The sequence below is a fragment of the Aulonocara sp. 'chitande type north' Nkhata Bay genome, linkage group LG22 (genome assembly GCF_057382095.1).
Source record: "Aulonocara sp. 'chitande type north' Nkhata Bay isolate Kocher_YH1m ecotype deep benthic linkage group LG22, A_spYH_male_GT1.1, whole genome shotgun sequence".
In the NCBI taxonomy this organism is placed as follows: domain Eukaryota; kingdom Metazoa; phylum Chordata; class Actinopteri; order Cichliformes; family Cichlidae; genus Aulonocara; species Aulonocara sp. 'chitande type north' Nkhata Bay.
Window position 1 is genome coordinate 5,293,784 of NC_141364.1, and position 19,850 is coordinate 5,313,633.

The window sequence follows — 19,850 nt, forward strand, 5'->3', positions numbered from 1 at the left end:
AGAGAACAGGTGTGACTGAGTTATTCTTGTGACTTAAGTCAAAAGTCACAGGATGGGGCATTTTCGTGTCTAAATGTGCCTCAGATCTAAATGGGGAAAATCAGGTCAGATCAGAGCTGAACAGCAGGGGTTGCAAAAAATTCTTAATCCTTCAGATGTGCCCACGTTCCTGAAAATAAGTGAATACATTACTTAAAATAAATAAATAAATGAAAATGATCTGTTATAAATAATCATTTTAGGGGCCAGATCTGCCCAGGGACCAAATCATTATGATCCAAGCAACCACCCTCACATCACTCATGTTATGTGGAATCCAGCTTTGCTGTTGGATTTGGGATATCTCTCTTCTCTGACTTTAACACCCATCCCAAGACTGAGAACTGCCACTTCCTCGTCGGGTTTCAAAGGTCATAAAATGCTATAGTTTACAGTATCAAAAAAGCATGTTCACATTATGGTACAGAAAAAAAATCATTTTCACCTCTGTAGATCTGTAGATGGGTTTGCTGTTCATAACACCTGTACAATGGCAGGTTTTCGTTTATTTTGACTCATCCATCTGGATTCTTATGGTTCTGTTGGAGGTTTCTTCCTGTGAAAAGGGAGTTTTTCCTTCCCACAGTCGCCAACGTGCTTGCTCATAGGGGGTCATATGATTGTTGGGTTTTTATTGTAGGGTCTACCTTACAATATAAAGCACCTTGAGGTGACTGTAGTTGTGATTTGGTGCTGTATAAATAAAACTGAATTGAATTCTTGTAAAGCTTAAAGTTAGTGTCATGACTGTCTTAATGGACAGGTGACAGGCAACAGTAGCTGACCTGTGTCTGCTTTGCTTCACCTTCACTAATCAGAGACACTGAACTGGACCTCTCTACGGTTTGTGCTGTTGGTGCATTTCACAGCATTTTAAATGCAATTATCTTAAAAGTAATATGTTGTTTTCTGTATGCTACATAAAATCCAATAATCTTTAATCAGCTTTAGTTTAGGTGAATGAAATCCTAGTATTTTAGTCTTCTTGTACTAAGTAACAATTATGAACTATCTCTGTCTACATTAAAGCTATACAGTTTATGAATGCTAAGTTAACACTTCCCTTATTTCATATTTAGTGAGTTCTCGCCCCAGAACACAAAAACCAATGTGCAGTGGAACATAAATCAATATCCATTCATTCTTTACAGTTTTCCTTATTTAAGGTTGCAGAGGGGTGTGGAACCTGTTCCAGGTCAAGATATGGTGTAAACACTGAATGCCACACATCACAGAACCTGGCAACCACACTCCTATCTACGCCTGTGGCCAGTTAGGAAGTTTAGACCCAGTATCTACTTGCCGGGAGGAAACAGTGCCAACTGCTGCATTACCATGTTAATCTTTTTTAAAAATGTCTCATATTGCAATATATAAACTTTTCTGCCCCCAATAGTCGACAAAACAACAAGGAAACCAAACACTTTTTCGAATACCAGCCTGTGGTTACTTATTTGTGCCACTCCCAAATGAGAATGAATGATGATGAGATGGCTAAAACTTTTATTTAAGTGATCTTCACAATCAAGATATGGTGTAAACACAGCAGGGTGGAACTCCCAAATCTTTAGGAATGACCTAAAATTTTAAGCATGTCTGCAGGGGGTTGATGATCGCTGAGTGAGTACAGGAAAGGTGCTAAAATTCTGGCTTAAAAAAGAGAAAACACAAAATAAAGACATTTTATACTGTTCTGGGTTAGATTGTCACAACTCTGGCTATGTTACTGACATGATGCAGCCGTACAGCTGATTGCTACACTTTGTTAACCAACACTGTTGAAATTCACTGACAACACTGCAAATTCGAGGCTTCATAGTGACACCTCACAAACCAGTGAATGATGTTATGGTGGCTATGACCTTCTTTTAAATATGATGCACAGTCCAAACCCACTTTCATCAAAATGAGTTTGGAATTTTCAGGAGTTTCTCACAGGATCCATGAAGGAAGCCAAGATGAAATCTGTAAATGATTCCAGTTATTTTTCTTCTTTACATTAGGATCATCATACTGTCATCATGTAGGAAAAGAATTGAGTACAAATACAGTTATTGGATCAGACCAGAATCTGCATGTTCTAAACGTTAGAGGACTCAGATTCTGATGATTGATGATTATGAAAGTTGTGTTGCCCTACAGCCATGTAAGACAGAAGAAAAAAGAAAGAAAGAAGAATGAGGTGAAAAATGACTGTGGAAAGGAGAACGGACAGAATGGGACAACCTTTACAGGTTTCATAAGGAACACAGAGGGAGCTAAACTAAGATGGATAGTCAATATGGATCAGAAGACCGCAGGGGGGAGAGGATAGTCGATCGGGAGAGAGAGAGAGAGAGAGAGAGAGAGAGAGAGAGAGAGAGAGAGAGAGAGAGAGTGTGTGTGTGTGTTGGAAGTATTCAAAAGAGAGGATCCAAGGCAATAAAGACAGACAGAGAGGAAATCAATGTTCAGGCCAGAGAGACAAACATTTAGAAATGAACTGCAGTCCCTCTCTGTAGTGACAGTAAAAGCCCAAACTTCCACTAGCATTCACAGTCCAGTCACACAGCGGGCAGCAGGAGATTACACAAAAAAAGAAGAGACTCATAACACTGTCAAGACCTGGGAAAAAGCCCTGACTCAGGTACGTGAGATTTTGCAGTAAAGGGATGTTTTGCTTTAGTTATTGGTATTTCAGGTATTGTATGAATATTGTTGAAGTGTGTTGGTCAGTCAGTGCACCAGTTTAGGACAGTCTGAACTATATGATCTTCTATGATGAAATCAACCTGATGGCTACAGCCATGGTCCGAGTCCCTTAAAGGAGATGTAGAAAAACACAGTAACTACTCCTCACATCACCACTAAGGCAGGTAATGTTAAACATGAGAGCTTCCTACATACATTCATGTCCCATAACGTATTCCATTTAATGTAGTTTCTTAAACATTCATCTAGTGCTATTATCAGATCAAAAAATGTTTCGTTTCATTTCAGTAAATATGCGCTGAATCAAAAACACTTGAAGGTTACTGTTTAGACCAGGGATGCCAATCTAAGGCCCAGGGACCAGAATCGGCACAACAAACATTGGACATCTAACTATCGTTCAGAAGTTTCATAGCTTTTTTGACTGTTCAAGACGTCCACTGGGGCATTCATACCGCTCCAAAGTAATTAAGTAAGAGATAAACAAATAATGGAAATGTTTCTGTCTTTCACCAGCCACTATAGAAAAAGTAGATGGGGCACAAATGCATAAATAATGCATTTTTTTCACAGAGGTTACAAAAATAGCACATTTTCATATATTAAGATATCTGGGGGATTAATTGCGTAGTTAAACTTTACACCCATAGGAAAGGGAGTAGCACAGGCCAAGCACACTTAATATCAAAGTGGTCTGTCTGTGGCTCATTATGTAAAATGAGTTTGAAATACCTGGTTTAGAGCATTTTCCTTATTCTAATATAAACTGCTGAGGCAGACAGGGTCATCAACATTGGCATGCAAAAACATAGTACTAAAGATGATGCTTATAAATGTGACGATTTTAGTCAGTTAGTCCTCTTTTCCTCTGCTGAAAATAGTTTGGAAATTTTTTCTTTAGTGAATGCAACAATAGATTTTGATAGATGTCGCTCAGGCATTTTGATAGATGTCACCCAGTTTTGTTTTGTTTTTTTCAAGCTGAAATGTTCCTGAGACAAAGGTAATTAGCCTGAAGAACAAAGGAGGTCTTAAAAGGTATAAAAGTATAAAAATACATAGCTGAAATTCCAGCCCAGTTATGGACCATTTGACTTTGGACAACGTTCTTGTCCCTTTGGGATTCCTGATAACTGGACAGACACTAATTATAAAGTTTGCAAGTTCCTTTCAAACTTGTCGTTGCTTGGAAGTGAGAATGATGTAATGGTGTCTGCATCACTGAGCTCACAGCTGCACTTTTCATTAGAGCAGCAGGAACACACTCTTCTGATCAGAGAGAGGAAGTTTCAGGCATTTTATGGGCAGCTGGTCTGACACAATTCAGACAAGTTATTTAATATAGCTTGATTAATGTGTTTAATAACATGTTGTTAACAAGGAGGTTCATCTGACCACAATGAGAAGGATGATGAGGCTTAGAAGATTGAGGTATGTTGCAATAGGAAGACAACTGCAGCACCTTTTTGTAAAGCACCCAATGGAATGGACTAAATGAACACAGTTCACATTATATGTACGTTAGGTTAGCATGTTAGGTAGTGATTCATACTGTGGGCGTAAAGGTGAAAATCAATGGCTGTCTGTCTGTGTGTCTCTGTGTTAGCCTCATGATGTGCTGGAAACCTGTCCACAGCGTACCTTATCTCTTGTCTCATGACAGCAGAAACAGACCCTGAATTGGATAAGCGGTTTAAGGAAATTGATGGATGTGTCAGGAATGGCAGTGGAGGTGTTCATGAGGACCCACAATAAATAACACAAGGTAGATGAAATAAACTCGAACCCAACAGTCAGAAATTGAATTGAAAATAAAGCAAAGTGGGCTCTGAAGTAAAACCCAAAACAGACAAAATCATAGTTTAACTGATTTATTGGAATACAGTGAGCATGCACATGCAGAGATGCCAGCGAGGAAGACTTTCAGGAGACTGAACAGGTAATTGGGAGAGATGCTGAGGTTGGTAATGCCAGCAGAGTACACAGAAACACCCCATAGAATAATTTGTGAGGTGAGTACTCAAAGGAGTTGTAGAAGGGTGGCAAGTATGTTAATACAGAGAAGTTTCACTGAAAAGCGAGCTGTTCTTCAGCCACACGGGGAGCACTGGGAAGTGGTTACACTTCGCAGTGGTTTCAGTTCTTTCCACACAGAAAAGCATCCAAGTGAACTCCAAGCATCCTAAAGTGCATCATTACAAACTGCACGAATATGTTTAGTCTGCAGTTGTGTTGAAGACAGGAGCAACAAAAGTAAATACAGGAAGGGACTGAGTTCTTGACTACTGAGAATTTAGAGAACTTACATTTGTTTTATTGCTAGTTTATAGTCTGTAGTGTCTATGGCACCCTGCCCCATGCCAGAATGCAAAGTAGTGTAACAAACACAAATTTGTTACACTACTTGTTGCATTACTTCCATCTTTCTCCCTAAACTGACTTGAAACACGTTGTCTCATATTTACTATTTAACAGTATAATATATAGGCTGCTGTTCATCACACCAGTTGAAGTTCAGGGTCTGGCTGCTGGGCTGGGGTTGAAATACACTCAGCTCATCACTCTCGGTTCTTTGCTAGTTTAGCGTTAGCATGCTGCCTGTGCAGATGTTAGCAAAGAGCTTAAGTTGTGTTAGCAGCATAATGCAGTTGCTGGATGCAGTTTGCACTTTCCTATCGCACTCTCATCCTTTTGTGCAATAAAAATCAAAGTAATCTCCATATCCAGGCTGTGGACTAATTGTCCCCTCCAGCACACTGACTAAAATCGGCAAGTACAAGCAGAACCAAAGGGAGGCAGACTAGCAATTCCAAGGAATTGAACTGGCAAGAACTGGGAATGAGTTTCTCAATTCCCATTCCTAGTACACATGCAATGCACTACATACTTGCTTGTACATCATGCAAATTTCACCATGGTATGCTGAGAAATACAATTTTACTGTGATTGTGATGCTACTGCATTTTGTGAACATTTGCAACTTGCTATGCCATACATAATGCTAAATGCTTCTGAAGCAAAGATGATAGTTAAGTTATAAAACACAACATTAAACAATGCTACAACAGGAATAGTTTTACCTGCAATGCCTCAAAAAAGTTAGCCAGGTAGCGCTGAAGCCTTCTGGTTGAAAACTGTTTGGTGTTCCTTAGTTACTGACAGCAGAAACATCAGCGCAAAGTTATGTAATTTATCTATGGTGTGCTCTTATATAGAAATTATACTGGTTTGGTGCATTCTGGAATAAATATAATATAATCATTTAATATCATTTAATATTCCACAAAAATATAACATCAAAACGATTTAGTAAGCAAATGTGTTATGCAAGAGGTGAGTCATGCTTTAATAAGGGGCCATAATGCATTTCATTTTCAGGCTTGCCATTGTTACATAAGTGCTGATATCAAGACATTCAAATATGCTTCTGAACTAATCAATTTTTCACTCACTGTGTAACCTGATCTGGATTTTTTCTCCTGTGACATTTGAAGCCGATCCTTTGCCCTCAGTAGCCCAGGATGTGTGGTGAAAGGTGGAAAAATGGTGAAAATGCTAAAAATAATCCCAGTTGGATTGCTAAGGACTGGAGATCACTTATTACTGAGATAACTGACTAGTTCAGCAGTGATATTCATCATGACGCATTATGTTAAAACCATCACATTTAGTCCTTTTAAACATGGACCTGTTGTACTTCTGTATTTTCATTCATTGACTCCGGACCACTTTGGTATGATTCATACTTCACTATAATCTGGTTCAGTCACTCTGTCTATAAGAAGCTTTTTCAGCTCCCCATTTAAGTTTTTGTGATTGGCTTCGCTTGTCACTTGAAAAAAGAAACCGTAGGCAGGAGGTGGGTGCAGGTGGAGCTTCTGGTCTCATACACAGAGCCATGTGCTTGCCATAACCGTTTTATCCTCTCTCTTATGACATCATACAGAGCCAGAAATATATGAAATGCCCACCCCGATTTACACTATAGGCAGTATAAAATATGCCTGTAGCTTTCAGGTGTGAAAAGTGATGACAGTGCAGAAGTGCCTTAAACCTGTATTTTCTTTAATGGCCACTAGGAGGCGATACCTGTGATTGCAAAAACACCTCAGGGAAAATGGCCATTTGCCCTGGTCTATGTGACCACTTTGCTGTTGGAATTATGGACTCAGTGTTTCACTCAATATGATGTGAAATCAGTGACTGAGTCTGTTTTTGAAATTCTGGTCATTCCAGGTTTCAGAAAAGAGGATCCATGTATTTGTATTTGCTAGTGAGTAAAGTAAGATCTACCACTCACAGTGTAAACACTGGTCACATTTATGATCACCTACCACTTCAACCACAAGATAAGTAAAATCATAATTTGTTCCCTTTAATAAATTGTGTCTTTATATAAACTATCAACTGACAAAATTATAACAGTTTTAACAGTGACGCATAACATTTTATTTCCCCATTTTTTCCATTTATTTAACAATCTTTCGATCAATTTTAATTAACAAACAAACTGTCTCCAAACTACTGCTCAAATTCCCACAAGAGTTTTTAAATGAGTGCACATTATGAACAACTAAACACAAAGGAGGCTGGATCCAGGCAAGCTTTATTGGTTTTAAACTTTTAAACAAAACACTGCTGGCAGATTAAAATCCTGCAAATAGTACATTTTCAGGAATATTGAAAACAAAAGTCTCTATTGGAACCAACATGTTTTAGTAATAACATGGCCAATTATTGTCTGATCATGAATCATTAATGTAAACTTTTCCCCTATCATTGATAATGTAAACATATCCAGGGTAACTGGCATAAAGAATATACAGTGAGAACATATATACACCCAAATCACAGTCTGAGGAAACGTCTGCGCTGAATAAAAGAAGTAAACTTTTCAAAAGTGGTTCACGGAATCAGAGCTCTACATCTCTAATGTGATGTCCTCAAAAACACCGTTCTGATTTATTTGTATCAAGAAAAAAACCCTCAGAGGTCAGCTACATAAATATATCTCTGTGTGTGTGTGTGTCTGTTTGTGTTAGTGTGTGTGTGTGTGTTTGTGTGTGCTCGCTACACAGCAAGGATGCTCAGCTTTGGCATTTAAAATAAACATCTCAAAACATAAAGCAGAAGCTCTCATAATCAGCTGCTAAAGAATTTTCTATTTCATTTTCACATAGCAAATATTCATAAAATATGCTATTAACACTGCAATTAATTTGCTACAATGTTTTTCGTTAACAGTATCACAGGCTGTAAGCGTAACATTTCTCCCCAGTAGGTCTAAAAATGGCTACAAACAATGCCCTATGCTAGGCATGATTGTTAATATGCTACAAAAACAAGCAATCTTTCTGGTCACTGTGCAACAGGAGAACTTGGATAGGAGGCAAACTGGAAAATGTGTTTCATAGTAACATATTTATAGGTACTCAGAATCAGAAGCTTTATTCAGTTAGTTTTTTTCAATATACCTCTAAATAACCCCAAACAATCCAAATCATTCCAAATAATCCCAAACTTGTTCTCTGTAATATTGGAAGGACTAACATTTTTCTGTTATGCTACAAACTGTAAACATAGGTGACCTTAAATTTTCTATCTTGCTGTTTAAAAAAGATTCATATTATGAGGATTTAAAATGTGCAGATTGAAAGTGTTTTTAAACTTTAAAGTGCTAAGCTAAATACATATTAAAGCACGAAAACCTGGAATCATACCCATTTTTAGTTTGCTCTCCATCCAAGTTTATGTTCATCAAAGCCTCGACCTCCATCTGTTCTTTATATAAACACACTATTTCATTATAACAAACCAGGAAGATTGAGATTCAATTATGAACCTGTCAGTTCAGGTAAGAACACCGTCACCAAAGTGCACCAAAGTTAAACACTGTTAGATCATTTCATTGTCAAACCTCACAGAGCTCACACAATTTAAGCTATCGGGATTCAAAACGCTTTCTCAGTCTACCTAAACCCAGGCTTGTCCTTGTCATGCAGTATCTGACTAAAGCCCCAATCACACAGGCTTAAAGACTGAACATCTAGTAACCACCGCTTACAAGTGAAACATGTGCATTCTCTTACCAGAAAATGTATATTCTGTAATCAGTTACGAGTGGTTGTTACAATGTTGCACTAAAAACCTCCTTGTAGTTGCTAACAGGAAGCTGCAGTCATCTGTAGTTTGCATTAAAAATGCCAATGTCTGCAAACATGTGCCAACTACATGGTGGTGGTACTACTAAGTGGTAGTAAAACTGTGAAGAGTGCGACATAAACCAGAAACAAGAGACCAACGGCCTTCAAAATAAAAGTATTAGTTGCAGCGGGAAGGCACAACTTTTACTTGAAGGCAAACGTTTTCCATTTCTGGTTTGTATTGCCCTTCAAATTCCATGTATTCCACTACAGCTCAGAGAGCAGTTGGCAAGTGTTTGCAGACAAGTTGGTATCTGCCATGCAAACTACAGGCAACTGTGGCAATCTGCTAGCCACCAATGCAATCACAAGGAGTTGTTGGCGCAGCACCTCCTTAGCAATCAATTTCACCTAGTGACAACCAGGAACATTCAGTATTTACCAACTTTTTTAGGGAATTTAGATATTTTCCGTAGTAACCAGAGGTTGCCAGGGCATCACTGACCTGTGTGACCGGGGCCTTAATGACACATCTGTTGTCACTGATGGAAGGTCTGAGAGTTTGCTGCTGCTGTTGCTACATCAGGCTACGTCAGACAGAGCAGAAACAAAGCGCCAAATACAAATCACTACAAATGGAAAGAGCCATCTTCCTTGGATATTTATTTTAGAAAACTGGTAGATAATCAATTATTAATAACTCCATATAAACCAACCAAGTAAAAAAGGCAAGGTAAGTTCAGTCCTATTGGAGTTCTTTTAGTGAATTGAATAGATTCAAATGAAATTCAATCTCCACCTGGTTTTACATTTTCTCATATCTGCATGTAGTATTAAGTATACATCTAAGACAATAAATTCTAAGTTCATGGCGTCAACATTAAAACTCCAAGGCATCCAGTTTGATTGTACCATGGGTGATCACCGCTGAAAGAGACAGTCCCCATTCGCTCAGGTCATGGAAACCTTCAACCTGTGAAGCTCCCACAGATGGTCGTTGACTGTGCTCAGTTAAAAAGTCTCAGTTACATCTTCTGCTTCAGTCTTCAAAATGTTAAACATTCATTCTCAAAGCTTCTAACTTCTAATACAAACAACTTAGAAAATTTGATAGCTAAAACATCTTAAACATATGGGAGAACATTTATTTCAGCAAGATCGCAGAAGAGGGAGAAGAAGATCTGTACATTAGAAGTATAAATCTCTATTCATACACAGTTTACCTCTGGTTGTACCTGTAGGTCATGGTACAAGGGCAAAAGTGATAAGTGATACTGATTATTAATACACTGGGCACTCTGTATCATAAAGATGGTTTTTCATGAACAGGGTTGGGAAGAACTGAAGGATGTGGTGGTGTTAAATTTAAATACACCTGGAAATTCCATGTGAAAGCAGACGAAACATTAAATAATGTTTTTTTTTTCAATAAACACTAATAACATTTTTTTAATATGTTAAAGTAGCTAGGCCTTATTAGAGCTTGTCTGCTGGCTTTTTTACAGCACACTTCTGTCAAACATTTTATTTATTTCTTTACATCTGCACTGTAAAATGATGTGGTAATGCAGGGATGTCTTTTTGTTTTATAGCTCAAACTGGAGATTAGAAATTTCACCAAGGATTTTTCCATTGGCCTTTTGGATTAATATGGGAATCTGTGGGAAATAAAAGTACTTTTATTTACTTTTTTTCTAAACTTTTCTTCCATGAAGATAAATGTTTTCTGAAATGTAATTAAAACTTATTTTTTGTTGTTGTAAAATGAAATAAATTACTAAATAAAATCAAGATAATTTTGTTTTAAATCAGAATAAATAGCCTTAAAAAATGGTCCATCCTAGTTGTGAACCAGATTTTAAAGATATAAAATAAATATGGTTTACACAATGTGAAAATGTGCAAACAAACATTCAATGGTCAAAGTCCTCCTTTAACTGAGACGACCGGAGTCAAATTTAGATGTATTCTCTGAAAACTGTGAGCTGTGTTAGATGTAACACCCTCAAAAGTCTACTGCATGTAGCTTCCCTTATGGACAAATACCAAAATGTAAACAATAATTATAATAATATACATATTTTTTTAATAATCATTACTAAGGTGTTACTTCCATGATGCAAGATACTGCATCGACCTTCCCAACCACATTCACAAAAATATGAAAACATTAATTACAAGAAATTTGAGTAATGTTTTCATATGATTCATAATTCAACATTTATCTTGTTTTTGTGAATGGACAGCATTTTGGAAGTGATTCAGCTTCCTGTTTCCTGTGCTGTTTGACACTGTTGCCTGTGTATCATGGCCGTGATGATGAATGTACCCGTCAGAAACCCCACAAACGTCTTGTTGCTACTAATCATCGTATCTCTCACTCCCTCCCATGTTCCCTCCCAGCGTGTTAAAAGTTTTGTTGAGTGTCTGTCTTCATCTCGGGCTCAGCATCAGCAGTGAGTCATCCCTCCGCCCACCTGCTTCTCTTCACCTCCTCCCCTCTTTTCTCTCCTCTTTTTTGATCTCCTTAAACCTCACTTCTTCTACTTCTTTGCTACAACCCTTCCTCCCACACACTTGGCGGGTACGGGATCTGTGTTCATGTGTGTTTTTGTCATGTGGTGTATAAGCGCTGTAACAGAACCAATCTAACCCCCCACCCTCATCCCCAACCCCAGATGTGTTTTTCCCTCCTGCGCCCTCCATATGTAGCCTAGCATGGCGAGGCGCTCATTCGCATGTGTGCGTGGTAGCGTGGAGGAGGCACGGCAGAGGGTGGCGCCGCCATAGGCAGGGACTGGGGTGCAGGCCCACTCGGGTGAGGGTGTGGCTGAGGGTGGGAGTGGATATGTGAACCCCTGGACAGGGTCGAGGTGGCACCTGGGTGAAGAGGATGTGGATATGAGGAGGTGGTGGAGGAGGAAGAAGCTGGTTGGAGCTGGTAGCTGGCAGCTGATGACGGTCCAGAGGAAGAGGGTGTTGCCTGGGAGCTGCTGCCCCCCTTGGGAAATGGCTGCTGGGGTGGAGTTTGGTTGAGCTGGATGGAGATGTCAGAGGAGACATCGGAGGCACTGCGGCCTCGCTGTGGTGGAGCCCAGGAGTCTGGGTGGAGGTACTGGCCGCTGTAGTCGCTGCAGTCGGACATGCGGGGGCGGTACAGTGCAGGGTGGGGCCGGTAAAGCTCCTCCTCAGCGTAACGCTTCATGAAGAGGTAGACAGACATCACTCCTGCACCCTGGAGACACAAACAAAATACTGCAACGTTACAGGATATCCTGTTTGTTGTTTTGTAGATTCATCCAGTGGTAATATTATTTGGTCTGATTAGTTTTTCTTTCGTTTTTTTTAGGTTTGTTGTTAAGCATGATGTATCTCGCTCTATTAATCTGGCTTTTTAAACACAGTCCTCTGCAGTGATACAGCATGTCTGTCATGCTTTTCCAAACAAAAGCAATGTAATTTTCTCCACAGTCCATCATTGTGGCAATGATGGACTGTGGGGTGGGCCATTTATATGGATACACCGTAATAACATGGGAATGGCTGGTGATATTATTAAAGTCCTGTTTGTGGCACATTAGTATATGTGAGGGGGCAAACTCCTCAAGATGGGTGGTGACCATGGTGGCCATTTAGAAGTCAGCCATCTTGGATACAACTTTTGTTTTTTTCAATAGGAAGAGGGCCATGTGACACATCAAACGTATTGGTAATGACCACTTGCATTTGTGCATCTTTGAGTGTGATCCTGAGTGAATCAGGGGGACAACGTCAACTTGACAAGTCTATGAATGTCGAGAAAAGTAACACCATTGTGCTGGTCACAGTGCTGACCTGATGTTTCTTTTTGGAGATAAAGTATCTGAATTTCAGGAGCAGAACCATGCCTCCAAACACACTCCTTCTGGTTCTCATCTATATATGTTCCCCCTGTTTGTTCTCATTTACGTGCCCCACCCTCTGTCCCCTTTTCAATTCTTTAACTTCTTCGCTTCTCATTAGTACATGTGGATCTGCCAGGCCCGGGAGCCACCGCCAGTCCCCTTCTAGGTCTTCCCTGAACTGCAGCTCAATTCATGTCCAAGCCATTTACCTTTATCTACTAAAATGCTGTCAAACCTCAAATGAGGACGTGGGCCCAGCGAGTGAATTGTAGCTTGGACACAATGGAGTCTTGGACTGAAAACTACTAATTGACCTCTTGGTTGAGTCCCATCTCTCCACCAGCGATGAAAGAATTTGATATTGATTGTTTGTGAAACAAGTTTGAGGTCCATGGGAACAATGACCTTAAAGGAGAAGAACAATTCAAATTCAAATTCAAATTTTATTTGTCACGTACACAGTCATACACAGTACGATATGTAGTGAAATGCTTGGACAACTGCTCGTGACCTAAAGAAAACAAAAAAAGGAAAGGCTATGAATAAGATAGGAAATAAATATGAAAAATTAAAAAGGGTAAATTTAACTAGGAAGGAATAAAATATAAATTAAGGTTAAAAATGAAATAACTGTACAACACAAATTAGAATGAAGGGTAAATTTAACTGAGAAGAATAAGATAAAATATATAAATTAAAGTTGAAAATAAAATAACTGTACAACAAAATACACAATACACAATATAGAACTATATAAGAATGTATGAAGAAATCTAAATATAAATAAATATATACACAATAACAGCAGCTGTACAAGTATTAACCGGAAATGAAGAATATAGTGACCAGTGTTGTGCAAAACCAAAGTCCAGAAAGTCCAGTGTGTGTGTAAGAACCATATGTGTGGGTCAGTACTGTGTGGTGGTGTGATTGAGAGACCGTATCGCCTGCTCCTCCTCAGTCTCTCTGTGTTGGTCTTCAGGGAGCGGAATCGCTTTCCTGACCTCAACAGAGAGAACAGTCTGTTGTTGGGATGGCTGAGGTCCTTCACGATCTTCCTGGCCTTGGTCCAGCACCGCCTGCTGTAATTTAGTAGCTTTTCCTTATGGCTAATATTTGTAATCACAGCTCAAGTTTAGTTGCAGGTAGACTTCTTCCCTATCATCTATAGTAAGATATAGAAGCTATGCTTTGGGACTATAAACCTTCATTCAAAAGGAAGAAACGGTAATCATTATGCAGTCCCAACATGCACCAGTGCTGCCACTGCACAGAGGAAGGACCTTGCAGACATAGATGATTGAGTTTGGTGTGGAAGAACTTGATTGGCTTGCACGGTCTATCTGATATCATTGTGTTGATGTTTTTCTAGGATCAACATTGCATCTGACAAATCACATAATTATGATGTCATAGCTTTGCAACTTGGACAATAACTTGCCGATGTCCTTTCATGAAAAATCTTTAAAGAAACAGATCAATCAACGTTTTGTAGATCCAGGAATAACACCAACATGATGAGTATCTCACATCGAGAGCCTTGCACAGAGTCCTGACCTCAACCCAACAGAACACCTTTGGGATGAATTAGAGCAGAGACCAAGCCAGACCTTTATCTCCAACATCAGTGTCTGAGCTCACAAAGGCACTTCTGAAAGAACTTTCTAAAATCCCCAAAGGATTTGAAGCTGTTATAGCTGCAAAGGGTGTGTCGACATCACATCCTTTGTAGCTATAGAATCTATAGATTAAGAATGGGATGTCACTCAAGTTCACATGCAGGTGAAGGCAGACGAGCAAATACTTTTGGAAATATTGCATATATATTATTGCTATCTTTCTTATAGTGGAAGTAGTTAGCTTCTAAAAAAATGTTAAATGATTGAAATCACATGTATAATCCAAAACATACCTACTGGCTATAGAATTTCAGATCTAACTGGCCATATTCAAAACAGCTCTAGTAATATAGTTTAGGATAGACAGCAATGCAAGTGATGCTGATGCATTGACAATGTCTGCCAAAAAAACCCATAAATTAGATGAAGCGGGAACAGGCTCCTCTCTCTCTCCATCCATGACACGACAACATCTGCATTGCCTAAGGGAGCCAAAGAGAACAATGCAGAGTTCCCAGAAAATTCCCATACGCTTAAAGATTTACTAAACACAAGAATCAGCATCATCCTCCCTAAAGTGCAACACACCATAAGGAGGAGGGTGGGGGGATGAAATAAATCCGTACTAATTTTGCAGAGAGTTGACAAAAAGGCTCGGTGCTCCTTAGTGGAATGAGCCATTATCAAAAATGTATTCATGTTTTCACCCGGGCATCCGCTGAGCATTCACAGCTCATTCACTATTCATCCACAACATCATCGCTACAACAACCCTGAAACCTGAATGCTGATGAACGTGTGTGTGTGTGTGTGTGTGTGTGTGTGTGTGTGTGTGTGTGTGTGTGTGTGTCAGAAAAATTATGTAGTTAAATGTTCTTTGCTATTCCAGCGCAGGTTAGAAGAAGAGTGGGGAAGAAAAGAGAAGATAAGGTATGGAAAGAGGGCAGAGTTAAAGAAAATAAATAAAAGGAGAGGAAGTAAGATGAAGGAATGAAGTGATAAAACATGTAAAAAAAAAAAAAGGGGGGGGGAAGCGAGTGAATGGATGATTAGAAAAGAAAAAAAAAGAAAAAAAAAAAAAAGAAGAGGATGCCTGAGTGACACATGCATGAGTAAAGATGCTAAGACGGATAAACCCATGTCAAAGGAATGGAAAGACGACAGGTAAATGAGCGAAAAGAGGATTAAATAGGAAAAGAAGGGCAAGACTAATAGAAGATTAGGAGGAGCATGTGATTACAGCAGGTGAAGACGCGATAAAGACAGATGACAGCCACTTTATGGGCACGAAAGATGGGAAACAAGATGGGAGGATAGAAGAAAGGATAAAAATTGGAATGAATAAGAAAAATTTAGAGGAAATGGAGGACAAAAATAAAGATGGGACGTGAATTAAAAAAAAATTAACAGGAGAATCAAAGCAAAAGCTAAGCAAGAAAACATGAGTCAAAGATTTAAGCGAGGACTGGAGCAGAAGAAAACAGGATTATAGACTGAAAGATAACTGAAGAGGGAGGACTAAGATCAAAGAAACGATGGTGAAAAAAAGAAGTGGGAAGGGAAGAAATATGAAGTAAGAGAGAAGAGAGCAAAGAAGAGAGCAAAAGATGAAGTTAAGCCACACCATGCAAGAGGACAGCAGAGGAGATAAGAAGAAGAAGAAGGAGGGGACAACAGAGGATTAAAGAACTGAAGATAAAAGGAGAGAGAAAGAGACAAGATAAAAGTAGAGGACATATAAAGAGAGAAAAGACTTGAGTTAGGCAGAGAAGAGACAGCAGGAAAAGGGAAAGGAGAAAGACAAAAGGGACAGAGATGAAATGGAAGGAATGAAGGATGAAGGAGGAGTGGAGCACCCTCTTTCTCCCAGTGAGGAATATTTGGATGCATATGAAGCTGTGCTGCGACAGAGCTGCTGCCCTCAAGTATTCAAGCTATTAACATTTATGAATATTGATGCAGGCAGGATGACGGGCTCCTACGCAGGCACTTTTTAAATCTGTGTGTGTTTAGCTGAATAAGTCTGCATTTTCAGCAAGCGTGCATGCATGAGTGTGTGCGACTGTGTGTGCACATGTTTAGACAGCATGGTCGACATCCAAGCAAGATTCCAAACAATCTCTGCATGAACATTAAGGCTTATAAATGTTGAGCAGCAGCACATTTTTGTGTCACTGGGAACTTCTCACTGTGCCCGAGCACATCTGCAGTGTGTGAGTTTTCCGTTCAGCATGCGATCACTCACGTGTTTGTCTGTGTGCAGCAGCTGTGCGTGTTCGTGCTTGATTAACTCTTTGAGAATGCGTGTGGTGGTGCGTATTAGCGTGCTTCAATCACCTCTTTGAGGAGGAAGGAGGAGGCGGCAAAGGCAAAGGACCAGCCGTAGTGATAGTGGAAGAACTGCTCAGGCTCTCGAGGTCGGTTCATCACCTCATCGTTAATACTGGAGATGTACAAAACCAGACCCACCACCAGACTAAGACCTGCAAGAGCACAAATACACACATATGGTAATCACACAGTGAGAAAGATAGATGGTCCCGCTGTATGATAATATAGCGTATCCACGTCTCCTTGCATAAGTAAAATATAACATCAGAAGATGAGTCAAGTGTTGGATGTTATTCTGAGCCATCTGCTTTCCCCAGAGCAGGCACTGGAACTCCCTTGGGAACAGGGTATTCCTGCAGGCTGGTAACCTCTATAAACACATATCTGCACATGAATATGCAGAAGTTGAATGAAAGGGACATGATTTAAGTTACAAAAAGCTTTCTGGTTTTTGTTTGCAGTCTGCTTGTCATCACATTTGAGTAGGCTGCAGTTAGATGCTGGTACTGTGCAGACCCTTTAGGAAACACAGAAGGTGTTTTATTTTTCAAAAACTTAATCTCAAAAACATGGATTATTATTTGACAGTGTTAAGGTTTTATTTGGTTTTCTAATATATAGCTTATATCTGCTTTCATAAACAAACAGCAGAGTACGGAACAGGAAAACTTGACCCAAACACCTTTAAGATCACACGGAACACCTAGCTGTAGATAGTTGTAGATAAGCAGGACTCGAAACTCAAAAAAAATACAAACTAAGAAAACGTAATCTAAACTGGAACCAAAGGACGTGGAAGCTAGGAAACAATAAACAGACAAACTAGAAGCTAACTATGAACACCAGGGAGCCCAAGGACCACAAGAAGGACGCACAGCAATGTGGGACAACGCAACAACTGGCAGAGGAAGACAGAGGACTAAATACACAGAGGATAACGAGGGGATGGGAAACAGGAGGGAAACACAGCTGGAAGTAATCAGACAAAATGAGACAGGGAGGAAGCAAAACTGAATACAGTTGTGAAACACAGGATGTGAGACTGTGAAAAGAAAACAGGAAACAAGACATGACAGACTACATATGAAATGTGGACACAGGGGAGGCAAGGACACAGAACCATGAAGCATACGACATCAAAGAATTATAACTGAAACCAGAATTTACAGAGCCAGTGCCATGACACTATCTACTGTTAGTCTTTAACCTCCTAGGACCCGAACTCTTCCACAGCATGCATTTTTAATTTCTCTTTGATATTTGGGCATGAATGTAAAAATAAAGAATTACCAGATTTTTTTTACCTTATTTTTCTTTTTATGAAAAGTCAGAGCCACATATGAGGATATTCGTTTAAAATTTTGATAGAACAGTAGCAGTATAATGTCTTCGTAAGTGGATATCAGGCCCTTGTAGAGCAAAATTGAGTATTTTGGTCTAAATAACCCAAAATGTGATGTCCACATATGTGGACGCCAGGTCCTAGGAGGTTAAAGTTTAGATAGCCTCTGTTTGAGACACAGGGTGTGATGTACTCAACATGTGTAGATGCCATAGGATTGTTTATACATTTTAAGTTTCTCTTTTCAATTAAATATGGGGTTCAATGTATTTGCAAATCATTGCATTCTAGTATTAGTTCATTTTTGCTCAACGTGGCAAAGACCAAGGAACTGATCGTGGACTTCAGGAAGACCAGGAAACACTTGACCCCTGTTTCAATCCAGGGGGTCAGTGTTGACATTGTGGAGGACTATAAATACCTTGGAGTACACATTGACAATAAACTGGACTGGGCTAAAAACACCACAGCACTTTACAGGAAGGGCCAGAGTCGTCTCTATTTTTTGAGGCGACTGAGGTCCTTCAACATCTGCCAGAAAATGCTGAGGATTTTCTATGAGTCTGTTGTGGCCAGTGCGATCCTCTATGCTGTTGCATGCTGGGGGAGCAGGCTGAGGGTCGCAGATGCCAACAGACTTAATAAACTGATCCGTAAGGCCAGCAATGTTGTGGGGATGGAGCTGGACTCCCTCAAGGTGGTGTCGGAGAGGCGGATGCTGTCCAAGATAAAGACAATGTTGGATAACACCTCCCACCCACTCCATGACATGCTGGTCAGTCACAGGAGCTCGTTCAGTGAGAGACTGAGATTACCGAAAAGCACCACTGAACGACACAGGAAATCATTCCTGCCTGTGGCCATCTCCCTGTACAACGCATCCACTTAACACACTGTTTACTGCTACAGCTACACATGTTTCTTTTCCAAATATTTATTTATAAGTGACTTATGTATGTATGTATGTATATATATGTATATATTGTACTATTCTTAGTTAGCGTATTGTCTGTCTTGTCTTAATGTTGGTTTAAAATGGAGCACTGTAACAAAAAATAATTTCCCCCAGGGATCAATAAAGTATTCTGATTCTGATTCTGATTTTACACACAGTTTTTGAAGCAGTCATGGTCCTACAGTGGATTCATTAGCTCATCTCCACTGTGGAGAATAGTTAGGAATTAAAAGTATAAATGGATTAAATAACATATCTAAAACACATACTTCTGTTTTTTGTAATAAAACGTGACCACAATGACTCAAAAATGATAACAGCTCCTCTGTGACCTTTACTGTCACCTTTTAGGGCTCCTGGAAATTAGTGTAGCCAAGCGGTTAAGATGAGTTTATTCTGACAATTAAAATAATGGACTGTCACTGTAAACACAGTAAGACAAACAACTGTACATACCAATGTTTTGGACAGGGCATAATATACTATAAGACACCACTATATACTCATCTAAATGTGCAAAGTGTATCATTTTTGAGTCAAAACAGTTTCATGTTAAATACAAGAGCAAAAAGAAAGAAACAAGCAGCTTATGACATTTAGTTCTCTATCCTTCATAAATGTTTAACAAACCTCCAAACTACAAATAACCAGTAAATCAGGAGGGGCGAGGCTAATGCTGCATTCCCCGGTTACCCTGAAATACTAATCCCATCTGAATGGGCCTTTCTTCTTGTTTGTGCGTGTGTGTATTTGTGTGCATGTGTGCACTTTGTAGCTGGAATAGCTAATGATAATGTGTCCTGCTTGTACTGTAAATAGGCTGAGAAACAAGCTGTGCTGTGGCAA

At 39.5% G+C, this 19,850-nt stretch overlaps 1 protein-coding gene across 2 annotated transcripts in view; it reads right to left on the reverse strand.

Moving 5' to 3' along the window:
• Positions 1–7,319: 7,319 nt before the first annotated feature.
• The window catches only part of cacng7a (calcium channel, voltage-dependent, gamma subunit 7a), a 41,835-nt gene continuing 29,304 nt past the window's right edge, over positions 7,320–19,850 (reverse strand). For both annotated transcript variants that reach the window (XM_086279921.1, XM_086279922.1), the window contains exons 5-6: positions 16,714–16,859; positions 7,320–12,108 (exon numbers count right to left, since the gene is read on the reverse strand). In XM_086279921.1, the coding sequence (XP_086136047.1) occupies positions 11,587–12,108; positions 16,714–16,859 (668 nt within the window). In that variant the 3' untranslated portion in view covers positions 7,320–11,586. The remainder of the gene's footprint in view (positions 12,109–16,713; positions 16,860–19,850) is intronic.